This window comes from Cebus imitator, unplaced genomic scaffold, assembly GCF_001604975.1.
Source record: "Cebus imitator isolate Cc_AM_T3 unplaced genomic scaffold, Cebus_imitator-1.0 Scaffold160, whole genome shotgun sequence".
Lineage (NCBI taxonomy): Eukaryota > Metazoa > Chordata > Mammalia > Primates > Cebidae > Cebus > Cebus imitator.
Window position 1 is genome coordinate 655,806 of NW_016107475.1, and position 13,593 is coordinate 669,398.

The 13,593-nt window shown below is 45.1% G+C and overlaps 3 protein-coding genes across 3 annotated transcripts in view; all 3 read left to right on the plus strand.

The window, feature by feature from the left end:
• The first annotated feature begins 1,022 nt into the window (after positions 1 to 1,022).
• Positions 1,023 to 2,297, plus strand: LOC108314723 (glyceraldehyde-3-phosphate dehydrogenase-like). Its single transcript, XM_037743951.1, has one exon. It carries the CDS (start codon positions 1,093 to 1,095, stop codon positions 1,510 to 1,512), a length of 420 nt encoding a protein of 139 aa, XP_037599879.1. The 5' UTR covers positions 1,023 to 1,092; the 3' UTR covers positions 1,513 to 2,297.
• On the plus strand, positions 1,042 to 2,297 carry LOC119473445 (glyceraldehyde-3-phosphate dehydrogenase-like). The gene has a single exon (XM_037743950.1). The coding sequence runs from the start codon at positions 1,615 to 1,617 to the stop codon at positions 2,098 to 2,100; it is 486 nt and encodes a 161-aa protein (XP_037599878.1). The 5' UTR covers positions 1,042 to 1,614; the 3' UTR covers positions 2,101 to 2,297.
• Positions 2,298 to 6,595: 4,298 nt separating this feature from the next.
• The window catches only part of OSTM1 (osteoclastogenesis associated transmembrane protein 1), a 29,006-nt gene continuing 22,008 nt past the window's right edge, over positions 6,596 to 13,593 (plus strand). Inside the window, exon 1 of the mRNA XM_017543734.2 lies at positions 6,596 to 7,103. Within this exon, the coding sequence (XP_017399223.1) occupies positions 6,702 to 7,103 (402 nt within the window). The 5' untranslated portion in view covers positions 6,596 to 6,701. The remainder of the gene's footprint in view (positions 7,104 to 13,593) is intronic.

A 13,593-nucleotide genomic window follows, 5' to 3' on the forward strand; every position in this document is an offset into this window, starting at 1 on the left:
CTCTTTACATAAACTCCCTTACATTCCTTTGTACCCACCTAATTTCCTCTGGGTAAGAACCACCGTCTTCAGCTCATTCCTTCCTGAGGCTTTTGCAAAATCCTCCCAGCCTTCTAAATAACATTTTTTCTCTATAATTTTTCTCTTATAATTTCTCCCAGCACCCTGACTGAACCCCTATAGGTTCAGTGATCAGAATTTGGTCACTGATAATATATATCTACTGAAACATATATATTATTTATGTATATTTTCATTTACCTGTAAGTTGAACAAATATTAAAATTATGTTGATACAAACTCAAAGTTCTAATACAATTCATTTATTAGAAATATACATTTACAGGGGGCGGGGTGGCTCACGCCTGTAATCTCACTACTTTGGGAGGCTGAGGTGGGCGGATCATGAAGTCAGGAGTTAGAGACCAGCCTGGCCAACATGGTGAAACCCCGTCTCTACTAAAAATACCAAAATTAGCTGGGCGTGGTGGCATGTGCCTGTACTCTCAGCTACTTGGGAGGCTGGGGCAGGAGAATGGCTTGAACTCAGGAGGCAAAAGTTGCAGTGAGCTAAGATCACATCACTGCACTCCAGCCTGAGTGACAGAGCAAAACTCAATCAAAAAAAAAAAAAAAAAAAGAAAGAAAGAAATATACGTTTACAACCAGAGAGTCTGTCAAGTAAATGTGATTCAACTTCATTGTTTTAAAAATATCTACTAAAAGCTAATCAGAAACTCAAAAGAATGCAACGGATTATCAAACAAACAAACAAAAACTCCTAATTGCTGAAGATATAAGATAATCTATCTTCAGGTGAAAAAAAAATCTATCTTCAGGTGAGAGATCTGGAAATGAGATTGGCCACTGGAGTGAATTGGAGATTGGACTCTGTACAAAGTATCATGAATGAACATGATTTACATGTCTCATGTGTTCAGGTCATTCTACTCAGGCATGCAAAGCTTATGGGCATTAGGAGTTAAGTTAGGGCATTGTTTTACATACTAAAGAATTACAGGCTCTCTGCTCCTCCTGTTCGCCAGACAGCCGCATCTAGTCTCCCATCACCAGCCACATCCCTGAGACACCATGGGGAAGGTGAAGGTCGGAGTTAACGGATTTGGTCGTATTGGGCGCCTGGTCACTAGGGCTGCTTTTAACTCTGGTAAAGTGGATATTGTCGCCATCAATGATCCCTTCATTGACCTCAACTACATAGTCTACATGTTCCAGTATGATTCCACCCATGGCAAATTCCATGGCACTGTCAAGGCTGAGAACGGGAAGCTTGTTATCAATGGAAATCCCATCACCATCTTCCAGGAGCAAGATCCCTCCAAAATCAAGTGGGGCGATGCTGGCACTGAGTACGTGGTAGAGTCCACTTGCATCTTCACCACCATGGAGAAGGCTGGGGCTCACTTGCAGGGGGGAGCCAAAAGGGTCATCATATCTGCCCCTTCTGCTGATGCCCCCATGTTCGTGATGGGCGTGAACCGTGAGAAGTAAGACAACAGCCTCAAGATCGTCAGCAATGCCGCCTGCACCACCAACTGCTTAGTGCCCCTGGCCAAGGTCATCCATGACAACTTTGGTATCGTGGAAGGACTCATGACCACTGTCCACGCCATCACTGCCACCCAGAAGACCGTGGATGGACCCTCCGGGAAACTGTGGCGTGATGGCCGTGGGGCTCTCCAGAACATCATCCCTGCCTCTACTGGAGCTGCCAAGGCCGTGGGCAAGGTCATCCCTGAGCTGAACGGGAAGCTCACTGGCATGGCCTTCCGTGTCCCCACTGCCAACGTGTCGGTGATGGACCTGACCTGCCGTCTGGAAAAACCTGCCAAATATGATGACATCAAGAAGGTGGTGAAGCAGGTGTCGGAGGGCCCCCTCAAGGGCATCCTGGGATACACTGAGCACCAGGTGGTGTCCTCTGACTTCAACAGCGACACCCATTCTTCCACCTTTGATGCTGGGGCTGGCATTGCCCTCAACGACCACTTCGTCAAGCTCATTTCCTGTTATGACAATGAATTTGGCTATAGCAACAGGGTGGCGGACCTCATGTCCCACATGGCCTCCAAGGAGTAAGACCCCTTGACCACCAGCCCCAGCGAGAGCACGAGAGGAAGAGAGGCCCTCACTGCTGGGGAGTCCCTGCCACAGAGTCCCCTACCACACTGAATTGCCCCTCCTCACAGTTTCCATGCAGACCCCTTGAAGAGGGAGGGGCCTAGGGAGCCCCACCTTGTTGTGTACCATCAATAAAGTCCCCTGTGCTCAGCCAAAATAAATAAATAAATAAAAATAAAAAGAATTACAAAAATATGTTTCCACCGATGTATCAATGTAAAAAGCACTTAAAGCACATGTGCATTTGTACTGCAGAAATTCAGTGTAACAAATGTATTGAGTGCCTTCTATGTGTAAGACATCAGGCTAAGTGCTTCTGAGTAAACAAATATGAATAGGACACAGTCCACATTTTCCATAAGATCATCTCATGGCTGGAGGGGACATAAGATATACATTCTGACTTTAATAAAAAGTGAGGTAAAACACAGAAAAGATTGCCATTTAAGACAGCAAGTTGAACATATGATTAGATCTGTTCCTTCCTGAAACTCCACAAGATTTGTAAAAGGATTTGTAAAAAGACACATAAGGATATAGAGAACAGGAGAGAAGAAAAGGTAAAAATATTGGTGCTTGGCATGGTGGTGCATGCCTGTAGTCCAGCTGCTTGGGAGGCTGAGGCAGGAGGGTCTCTTGAGCACAGGAGTGCTCAAGTCCAGCCTGGGCAACATAGCAAGAACCCATCTCTTAGAAAATATATTGGAAGCTGGAAAGCAGGTGGACTAATAAAAACTGACTTAGCAGAACCTAAGCAGAAAAGCTAATTTGTAGGTCTGTAATAGGAAAAAAAGGCAACTGAATTATATTATAGAATCCTCAAAGAGCCCAAGAAGTGGAGGGGCATCAGGTACCTCTGAAAATGCAGATAAAGGAAGAACCAAAACAGGATGATTGAAAGGCTGTCTATAATACCCTCCCTGCTACTCTATGTCCAATCCCAACTCCAACAGAGTATCAGTAAAATCCTGATATCTGGAGAAAGCAAAGCAAAGGGAGTCTGGACCAAGAGACATAAGCATATTTGAGGGCAGCGACATTTTGCTAAAATAGGGGATTAAGTAAAAGTTCATTAACTGAAGTTTGAGCTGCTAACCTTTTTCCACTGCCAGGATCAGAGATTACTGGCAGCAAGATAGCATGCTGGCAGAGCCTCCTCTGGAGAGGATAATCTGACCAAGAGAAACGATTTAAAATACTGATGTTTTCTATGCTTTGTTTTGGGTAACCATCCTGAGCATTTTAAGATTTTTTGCAGTGTTCTTATTCATTAGATGCCAGTAGCATACCCTTCTCCCAGTTTTGACAACCAAAAATGTTTCCAGACATTGCTAAATATACCACAAAGATGAGGAGCAAAACTGTCCCCCCTGAGAGCCATTGGCCTATACTGAAACTCACAGTAAAAAAAGACCTATCCATGAACACAGAGTTTCCATTCAGCTTTGTAGTGTCTCTCTCTTAAATGTAAGCAGAAAGTCAAGGTTCACTAGACACTTAAAGTACAGTATCGATAAAAACGAACAGCAAACCAGGTGCAGTGGCTCATGTCTGTAATCCCAGCGCTTTGGGAGGCTGAGGCAGGCAGATTGTGAGGTCAGGAGATCAAGACCATCCCGGCCAATATGGTGAAACTCCGTCTCTACTATAAATACAAAAAATTAGCCGGGTGTGGTGGTGGATGCCCATAATCCCAGCTACTTGGGAGGCTGAGGCAGGAGAATTGCTTGAACCCCAGGAGGCAGAGATTGCAGTGAGATCATTCCACTGCACTCCAGCCTGGTGACAGAGTGAGACTCTGTCTCAAAAAAAAAAAAAAAAAATGTAAAGAAGATGCTGTAACAGAATATAAGAAAAAAAGAAAAAGTATACAAAGGGAAATGTGGTTATATGCAAATACTATGGTGTTTTATATAAGGGACTTGAGGATCTGAAGCTTTTGGCATCTGTGGGGAGGTCCTGAAACTATTCCCCAGCTGGTATCAAAGGATGACTATGTATTTTAAGCTATGAATTTGCACTGATATTTCTAATTTTAATCCAATATTACAGAGTTCATTTCTCTCTTTTCGTATTTGTAACTTTCTTCGCTGACAGTCTGAAACTGGACTCCAATTATTCTTGATATATTTGCCGATTCCACCAATCCCTCTGAATGTGAGCAACCTCCCAGTCACTGCTGCCCAATCCTCTGCATGGAGACCCTTTTTATCCACTCAGAACCCAATACTCTGCTTCAGGCTGATGCTGCCACTCTCCCTTACACCACTGTTCTATTCATCTTACCTGTGCTCTGACACCTCTCTCTGGGCCTCTGACACCCATCCCTACCAAGCACAGATGCCTATCTTACTTGACCTTTAAGATTGAATTGTTCCAGGAAGGGAATGGAAAGAAAGATGCAAAGTGCCTGTAATTTCCTGCAACCTCTGCCTCTTCACCTTGCCCCTTAACATGCTTTTTAAGCCATCTTTTTACCATTACAAACAATATTGCAGTGAGTAAGTGTGTCTATAACAGTAAGTGTTGTGAACTTGCTGCATTAAAGAGCGTGTGCATTTGCAATATTGTTGGTTCTGTGCATTGATTTTCACAGAAGTTTAACAATTTACACATCCAGCTGCAGCACAGGATGGTGCTTGAAAGACCTGAAAAAAAAGCTAATTCTAACACATAAAAAGATCTAAAAGTTACATGATGATTTTTGCAAAACTTAAGACAACGTATTTTCTCTTTTGGAAATATATTTATTGTTACACCAATCAAATTACCTACTATTCAGTTTCTCAGTGACAAAAATTAAACAAAATTTAGCTATCCCAAGCAAACTTAGGAACACAACAATAACCAAGCAGATGGGGTAAAAAGTAACCATAAGAACCCCCAGGCGGGGCACAGCAGACTGGGCCTGTATTCCCAGTGGTTTGGCAGGCTGAGGCAGGAGGATCTCTTGAGCCTAGGAATTCGAGGCCATCCTGGACAATCTAGCGAGACTATGTGTCAAAACCAAACCAAACAAAATAACAACAAAAAAGTTTCTGAAGAACCCTCAGAAACATAAATTAGGACCCTAAGCTAAATAGAATTTAGTGCAGCAGCTCTTCAATTTACGAGGCAAAAATTACAACATTGAAAAGCAGGATGACACAAACCCCAGTAATTTTCTCCCAATCTGGCTGGTCAGATACTTGTCAGAAAACTGTTGTCCAGGTTATGAGCTTAAATTCTTTTTACAGATTGGGAATGGTATCAGAATGCTTGTTAGAGTGTCCCCTGCTATTGCCTGGGGCATGTCAGAAACTGGATGAGAGTCTGAAGTTGAGCAGTTTGTCCAGGATTTCCTGGGTTTTAGCACTGCACGTGCTGCGTCCCTGGTACCCCAAGCAAACCTGCACGTTGGCCACTGTAGGACAAGACCTGTGTCAAGTACAGCCGCCACTTGACAGATGTGGCTACTTACATTTAAGTTAAATATTTATTTTTGAGATGGGGTCTCACTGTGTAGCGCACACTGCAGTGCAGTGGGGCGATCTCGGCTCACTGCAGCCTAGACAGCCTGGCTCAAGCCATCCTCCCCGCTCAGCCTAGCACTACAGGCTTGCGTCACCACGCCCAGCGGCTAATGTTTGTATTTTTAGTAGACACGGGGTTTCACCATGTTCGCCAGGCTGGACTCGAACTCCTGGCCTCAAGTGATCTGCCTGCCTCGGTCTCCCAAAGTGCTGGGATTACAGGCGTGAGCCACGGCGCCAGGCCCCAAATTAAACAAAATTTACAATTCAGTTCCTCAGCTGCAGTAGCCACATTTCAATGGCTCAACAGCCCACATGTGGCCAGTGACTGCCCTAACAATGCAGATGTAGAATATTTCCCTCGTCCCAGAGAGTTCTATCTGACAACGTTGCTATCAGAAGAAATGCTGCTGTTCTAAAGGAGTTGAGAGTTTTTTTAAAAAAACAAAACCAACAAGCTTGGAAACCGCTAGTCTCCACCACCTATCATAACCAACAGGCATTACTACTCTAAGGAAAAAAATTATGCTAAGGTACACCACGCAGAAAACCTGCCGAGGCACCGGCCAGCGGCCTTTCTCTAACGCAGGCGACGGTCACTTCCACAGTGGAGGCCGTCGCCGTCGTCCGGTCCAGCGAGGTAAGAAACTTGTAAGATGCCGGAAACTCGCAGAGAGGTAGGCGTTCAAGGGTCAGGAGCCCCGAGATGCAATTGCCCAAAGCGGTGGGCGCTCGTAGTCTCCGGCTTGCGAGCCTGGGCTCGGGAGCCCCCAGCTCACTGATCCGCTCCGCACTGCTCCGAACGCCCGCGGGGGGGCGCGTGGCCGCAGCGTGGGCGCGCTCCCGCACGCTCGCAAGCCCGCCGCCCGGAGGCAGCCGGCAGCCAATGGGGCGGGGCGCTACACGCAGGGGGTGGGGCCGTGACGCGCCCTCCTCGTGACCGCGCTCTCGGTCTGCGCCCGCGGAAGCCGGAAGCGCCGGCTGTCGGCTGTACAGGTTGGGGACGGAGAGGCGCCGGTGGGCGCCCTGGGGTGTGTGAGCCCGGTGATGGAGCCGGGCCCGCCAGCCGCGCGGCGGGGGTGTTCGCTGCCGCGGTGGCTGCCGCTGGGGCTGCTGCTGTGGTCGGGGCTGGCCCTGGGCGCGCTCCCCTTCGGCAACAGTCCGCGCAGGGTCTTCAGCGACCTCCTGTCGGACCAGCAGTTGCTGGAGGTGGAGGACTTGTCCCTGTCCCTGCTGCAGGGTGGAGGGCTGGGGCCTCTGTCGCTGCCCCCGGACCTGCCGGATCTGGATCCCGAGTGCCGGGAACTCCTGCTGGACTTCGCCAATAGCAGCGCAGAGCTGACAGGGTGTCTGGTGCGCAGCGCCCGGCCTGTGCGCCTCTGTCAGACCTGCTACCCTCTCTTCCAACAGGTCGTCAGCAAGATGGACAACATCAGCCGAGCCGTGGGGGTGGGTACAGGACCACGCCCGGGACTGTGGCGCGGGAGAGTTGGGAAAGGAGGAGGATGTAATGATGGTCAACGCTGGGGCCTTAGTTTCCTCAGTAGTAAGAAAAAGGGGTTGGACTGGGTCTGTGGAGTTTGGGGCATCAGAAAAAAGGGGGTGGCATTATGGGACTTGGGGTTTGGGTTTTTGCTTTCATGAATGCTGTTGGACATCTTTTAAGTACATAATCATACCTTGGTTTATGTAGGTGTGATTGGTTTTCTTGGGGGTCCTGATTTTCCAACCATCTTCCTCTTCCTCCACCCACTCCACCATAGCTTCTCATCTTCACCTGGAGTTCCCAGGAAGGATCCTTTTCTGGAACAAGTCGGGTGGAGACACTGGTAGTGGTTAGGAATTTGAGTTCTGTAGCTAGAAATGTTCTTGTCCACCACCTTCTAGCCAGGTAACCTTGGATTAATTATCTTCTCAGAACCTTAGTTTCCTCCTCTATAAAGTGGAAAGAACAGCTGTATTAGCTGTTGGAAGAGTTAAAAGAGCTATTGCCTGGGACATCATCTTAGTAATATAGGCAGTCTGGAGCCAGCGGCCAGAAGTCCGGTTCCCCGCTGCTTATTAGCGATATACTCTGGGCAAGTTACTTACAGTCTCTGTGCTTGTTTACTAATCTGTAAAATGGGGCTAAAAGGAGGTTTTAGAAAACTGACACAGTAATACCTCTAAGTAAATGGGAGGGAACATTTAAAGAGATTGTAAGACTGCCGTTCATTCTTGGTACCTTGAGGGTTTTTCTAGTCTTGTGGTAGCTGCTGTGAGGGTCTTAATTTTAAAAAGAAAGAAGGAAAGACACAATTTCTGCTCCTACATACTTGATAAAGTTCAGACTAGGAAAAGATTATAGAGAGTCAGGGTTAGTGGGAGTCACGAGGTGTGGGCCGGATATGCTTGGTAAAGGAAAAACAGGAATAACACTGGAATTGGAGAATGAGAAAGTTCCTCTTGTATTAAAGGGACAGGAAGTAGTCTCATGAAAATGTGGTTGGAATTATTTCATAAATTTAAACTTATCTAAACTTGCTTATAGTTGCACTAAATATAAATTTGTGTCTAGTTGTATCCCGCTTTGAGTCAGGCTGTTACTATTTAAAATAAATCTCTCATGGCGGACATGGTGGCTAACACCTGTAATCCCAGCACTTTGGGAGGCCGAGTGGGTGGATCACCTGAGGTCAGAAGTTGGAGACCAGCCTGGCCAACATGTTGAAACTCCATCTCTACTAAAAACACAAAAATTAGCGGACATGGTGGTACACGCCTGTAGTCCCAGCTGCTCTGAAGACTAATGAAGAAGAATCGCTTGAGCCTGAGAGGCCGAGGTTGCAATGAGCCGAGATTGTGCCACTGCACTCTAGCCTGGGCAACAGAGTGAGACTCCATCTCAAAATAAATAAATAAAAAAAACTAAAATAAAAATCTGTCATTTTACATAAATGTGGGATTTATTTGCATTAAATAAATTCTGTGGTCAATCTTTCTGTAAAGAGCACGTTTTCTTTTCTTTTTTTTTTTTTTTTTTGAGACAAGGTCTCACCGTTGCCTAGGCTGGAGCGCAGTGGTATCGTCTGAACTCACTGCAACCTCTGCCTCCTGGGTTCAAGTGATTTTCCTGCCTCAGTTTCCCAAGTAGCTGGAACTACAGGCGTGCATCACCCACACCTGGCTAATTCTTGTATTTTTAGCAGAGACGGGTTTCACTATGTTGGCCAGGCTGGTCTCGAACTCCTGGCCTCAAGTAATCTGCCCACCTCGGCCTCCCAAAGTGCTGGGATTACAGGCATGAGCCACCACACCTGGCCAAGGACATATTTTCAAGGTAAATAAATCCAGGCTTACATGCAGTATTTTCCAGGTAGACTCCATTGGGTATAACAGGGAATATGTATCTTACTATCACTTTAAAATAAAGTACCCAAGACACGTTCCTATCAACTGCAGCAGAATATGATATAGCATCATATTCAGTTTTGAGCAGTTGAGTTGTTTTTAGGGTGCCATTTACTCCAAAGAACAAGTGCTGTTGTGAACAGTATGGCCAGGGATTCTTAGCAAAGCCTAGGTCTTTGGAGGCAGCAAATGTTTTTCTTACGTGTGTAGGTATTGTGGAATTAAAAAGAGGCTAAAAGTAGCACCTCAAACTCCAGTGTGCAGTATTATGGGCATCACCCAATCCGCATGTGAATTTCTATATGAATTCCCCACTACCCAGACGAGGCTTCCCAGTTTGGGAGCTGTAGAAACTCCTTTCCTCTTCCTCAGATTCTACCAGCAACCTGGGTACCTAGCTCAACTCACCCTGATGTGAAAGGAAGAGGATAAACAGGTGAAGAGGCAGGGAAACCCTTTTTGTATTTTCTCTCCAGTTCATCCTAGGCCTTGGCCTCAGCTCTCCTTTTTTTTCCAGTAGAGCTGAATATGATTCATTAGCTTAAAAGCATGACTTCTACAGTTCTAAGGTAGTCTATGGATTTAAAAAGTTTTATGGACTGGGTTGGGAGCTGAACCATCATGTATAATAATGAACCTGTGAGGCCAGGCCTGGTGGCTCATGCCTGTAATCCCAGTCCTTTGGGAGGGCAAGGCAGGCAGATCACTTGAGATTAGGAGTTTGAGACCAGCCTCGCCAACATGATAAAACCCTGGCTCGACGAAACAGACAAAAAAAAAAAAAAAAATTAGCCAGGCATGGTGGTGTGCAGCTACTCAGGTGACTGAGACAGGAGAATCGCTTGAACCCAGGAGGTGGAGGTTGCAGTGAGTCAAGATAGTGCCACTTGTCTCCAGCCTGGGCGACAGAATGAGACCCAGTCTCAAAAAAAAAAAAAAAACAACTATGGAAAAATGTGTCATGAGTGAACTTGAAGGAATTAGTTTGGGGGAGGTTTATTTATCCACTGTAATGTATTTTCTTTGACTCAGACTCGGTCTTTCATTTAAATTAGTTTTTAGCAAGCACCTACTCTTTTTGAATATTGGACTGGTAACAGGATAAGAAGGAAAAGAAGGGTAAGATTCAGGCCTGAAATTATCAATATAGTTAGGGGAAATAAAGTACCTTATATGGAGAAGAAGGAAAATACCATGTTATAAATTGTATCATAGCAATTTAGAGCAAAAGAGTAAAAAGAATGCCGAGTTAAAGGGGGGAACAGAGGCAGGTGCAGTGGCTCACACCTGTAATCACAGCACTTTGGGAGACTGAGGCAGGTGGATCGCTTGAGGCCAGGAGTTCAAGACCAGCCTAGCTAACATGGCAAAACCCTGTCTCTACTAAAAATACAAAAAATTAGCCAGGGGTGGTGGTGTGTGCCTGTAATCTCAGCTACTCAGGAGGCTGAGGTGGGAGAATCACTTGAGCCTGGGAGACAAAGGTTTCAGTGAGCTGAGATTGCACCACTGCACTCCAGCCTGGGTGACAGTGAGACTCTGTCTCCAAAAAAGAAAGAAAAGAAATGAGGGAACAGAGCAAGGCTAGTTCATCAGAGGAATCCTGCAAGCTGAATCTCAAGGCATTCTTTCTACCCTTTAGAGTGAAAGGACATGGATTGATTGAGAAAGGAGTATAACAAGGAGAAAAAAAAGAATCAAAGCGAGAAACTAGTAAGCTATTTATGTGGTACCGCAATCTAATTAGTTTAACTATAATAGAATTTTCTGATAAACATTCTAGACTCTTGTCACTTTTAGAATTTCTGGCACAGGGATTGCATTTAGTTTTATTATCTCAAGGTAAAAAATACAGCGATTTGTGAAACCTGAATGGTAGAATCAATGGATTCCCTCTTCTATAGAGTCATACTTGCTCCTTTTAGTTTAAACTGATTTTATCAAAATGGTCCTGAGGATGCTTTTGACCCCTCAGATTCTGAATTGGTAGGCTCTGCCCTATTCTACTTGGTTTGTTTAAAATTTGGATAGATAGACGGATCTTTATATACCTAGATAGCTATCTATCTCTCTGTCTATCTATATATCTTTGTGAAGTGCTAGTCATTTGGATTACGTATTTGGTGAGTATTCAATATACTTTGACTATAGATTATTAAGTAACAAATTCTTAGGACTATAGGGAGAAAACCGGAACATAGCATAATAATCTATGTCTTTCATTAGAGATCAGAAAATGTAATATTTCTTCTGCATCACTAAAAAAAATTATTGAGTACCTATTATGGGCAGGTCGTGGTAGCTACTAGGAATGTAGCGTGCATGAGCAGAACTTGTAGTCCGAAGACAGACATTAAGCATATCATTACACAAATAATTAATTCATGTGTGATAAGTATTGCTGATTAAAAAACCCCGCATGCTACCAATGCATATGACAAGAGTGCTGATCTTGAGTATGACTAGGGAGTGGGTAGAATGGTCCGTGATTAAAGCAGACACCTACAATTTGGGAGAATATGGGGCAGGGGAGGGAAGGTATACATGTAAAGAAATAGCAGGCATGAAGACGGAGATGAGAAAGACTTTGTGGGCTATTTGAAGTCTAGAACACAGCACAGTGAGCAGGAAGGAGACCCATGGCCTGAGGTGGCAGGTCATGCGGGCCTTGTAGGATATGTTAAGGATTTTAGACTTTGATTTTAAAGCAGTATGTTATGGAAAGGTTTAATTCTGTGGAATGACATAATCAGATTTGTACTTTAAAAGGCTGTTCTGGCTATGTGACAGAAAATGGAGGGGGTGGGGGCTGGGAGGGTAGGGGAAGAAGATGTGTGGGGAGATGAATTAGACTATTGCAGTGTATGAGAGAATGGTGACTAGGTTATGTGGGGGCCATCATGATGGGGAGAAATAGGAAGATTTCAGAGATACTTAGGAGGCAGAAATTATAGGCTTGGTGTTAATTGAATGTGGGGAATAACGGAAAGGTAGTGATGATTTCCAGGGCTTTAATAAGAACAGCTTAGTGAATAGGGTTATCATTTACTGAGCTGGAGGGAGGAGTCTGTTTAGTGAGGAAAGATCATTAACTCAGTTTTGAACTTGTTGATTTTGAGGTGTTTATGAACCACCTAAGTGGAGATATTGCCTATGTGGTTAAATATACGCATCTAGAGGACTGGACTGGAGATAACACCTTTGGGAGTGATCAGCATAATAATGGCATTTGAAACCATGACATGGATGAACATACCTGAAGAATGAGTAGGAACACTACAAGTTTAAGATTAAGTAGAGGGTAAATTCTCAAAGGTGACTGAGAAGGAAGAATTGGAGAGAGAAAGAAGAATCAGAAGAGCACGATATCCTGTAAATCAAGAAAAGGGAAGGTGTGGCTATTTGTGTCAAATCCTGCTGAGAGAATTGGAGGTACATCTGTCAACACTGGCATTATTGGTGACACTAACAAGGGTGAATTTGATGGAGTCCTTTGGTATAAAAGTGAGATCAGAGTGGGTTGAACAGGGAATGGAAGATGAGGAGGTGGGAAGAATGAACCTAGACAACTGCTGAAAAGTTTGGGCTTGATGGGGAGATAAGAAAGAGGGGTCACTGAAGAGCAATGTGGGACTCAGGAACTTGCTTTCATTTCTCTCTCTCTCTTTTTTTTTTTTAAGACAGAGGCTTACTCTGTCGCCCAAGCTGGACTGCAGTGGCACAATCTTGGCTCACTGCAACCTCCACCTTCCGGGTTCAAGCAATTCTCCAGCCTCAGCCTCCTAAGTAGCTGGGACTACAGATGTGCACCACTACGCCTAGCTCATTTTTATACTTTTAGTAGAGATGGGTTTTCACCTTGTTGGATAGACTGGTCTCAAAATCATGACCTCAGGTGATCCGCCCACCTCAGCCTCCCAAAGTGCTGGGATTACAGGCATGAGCCACTGTGCCAGGCTAGCTTTCTTTCATTTCTTTTTCTTCCTCTGTCCCTCCATTCCTCTGTCCTGCCTTCCTTTCTTCCTTGCTCAAGATGGGAGGGAGTTGAACATGTTTAAATGTTGATAGGAAGGGTCCTTTAGAGAAGGTGAAGATTCTGTAGGAGGGAGTGGGAAGCAGACAAGGTCAGTTTCTAGAAAAGGCAGGGTAGATGGAATCTAGGGCATCCTCAGAGAGACAGGCCTTGAAAGGGACGGGTGCCTTCCCCACCATAATAGGAGGGTAGGAGAGGTTGGGTGTAGAGGTAGGCAGGTTAGAGTTTCAGCCCGAAGGCGTCTATTTTCCAGGAGGTTAGATCTTTTGAGAGTAAAGAGAGAGAGAGAGAGAGATTAGAGCTTCTGGGAGAGTGGGAAGGATTTGAAATAGTGGTTGTAAAAAGGAGAGAATGAGCAGACAGAAAAGTGAGGGGTATAGTTTGGGATCATGGATTTACTATGGAATTAATCTGGTGTTAATTTTTTGCTGGCAGCTTCTGACTTCCTGGGTGCAGGCATGACAAAAGGAAATGGTTGGATTCATGATGGTTAGGATTCTGCTAAGTGGTTATGAT

What these genes read in the sequence shown, in the direction of transcription:
- LOC119473445 (XM_037743950.1), top strand. Translation starts at nt 1,615, where the DNA reads ATGACCACTGTCCACGCCATCACTGCCACCCAGAAGACCGTGGATGGA.
- LOC108314723 (XM_037743951.1), top strand. Translation starts at nt 1,093, where the DNA reads ATGGGGAAGGTGAAGGTCGGAGTTAACGGATTTGGTCGTATTGGGCGC.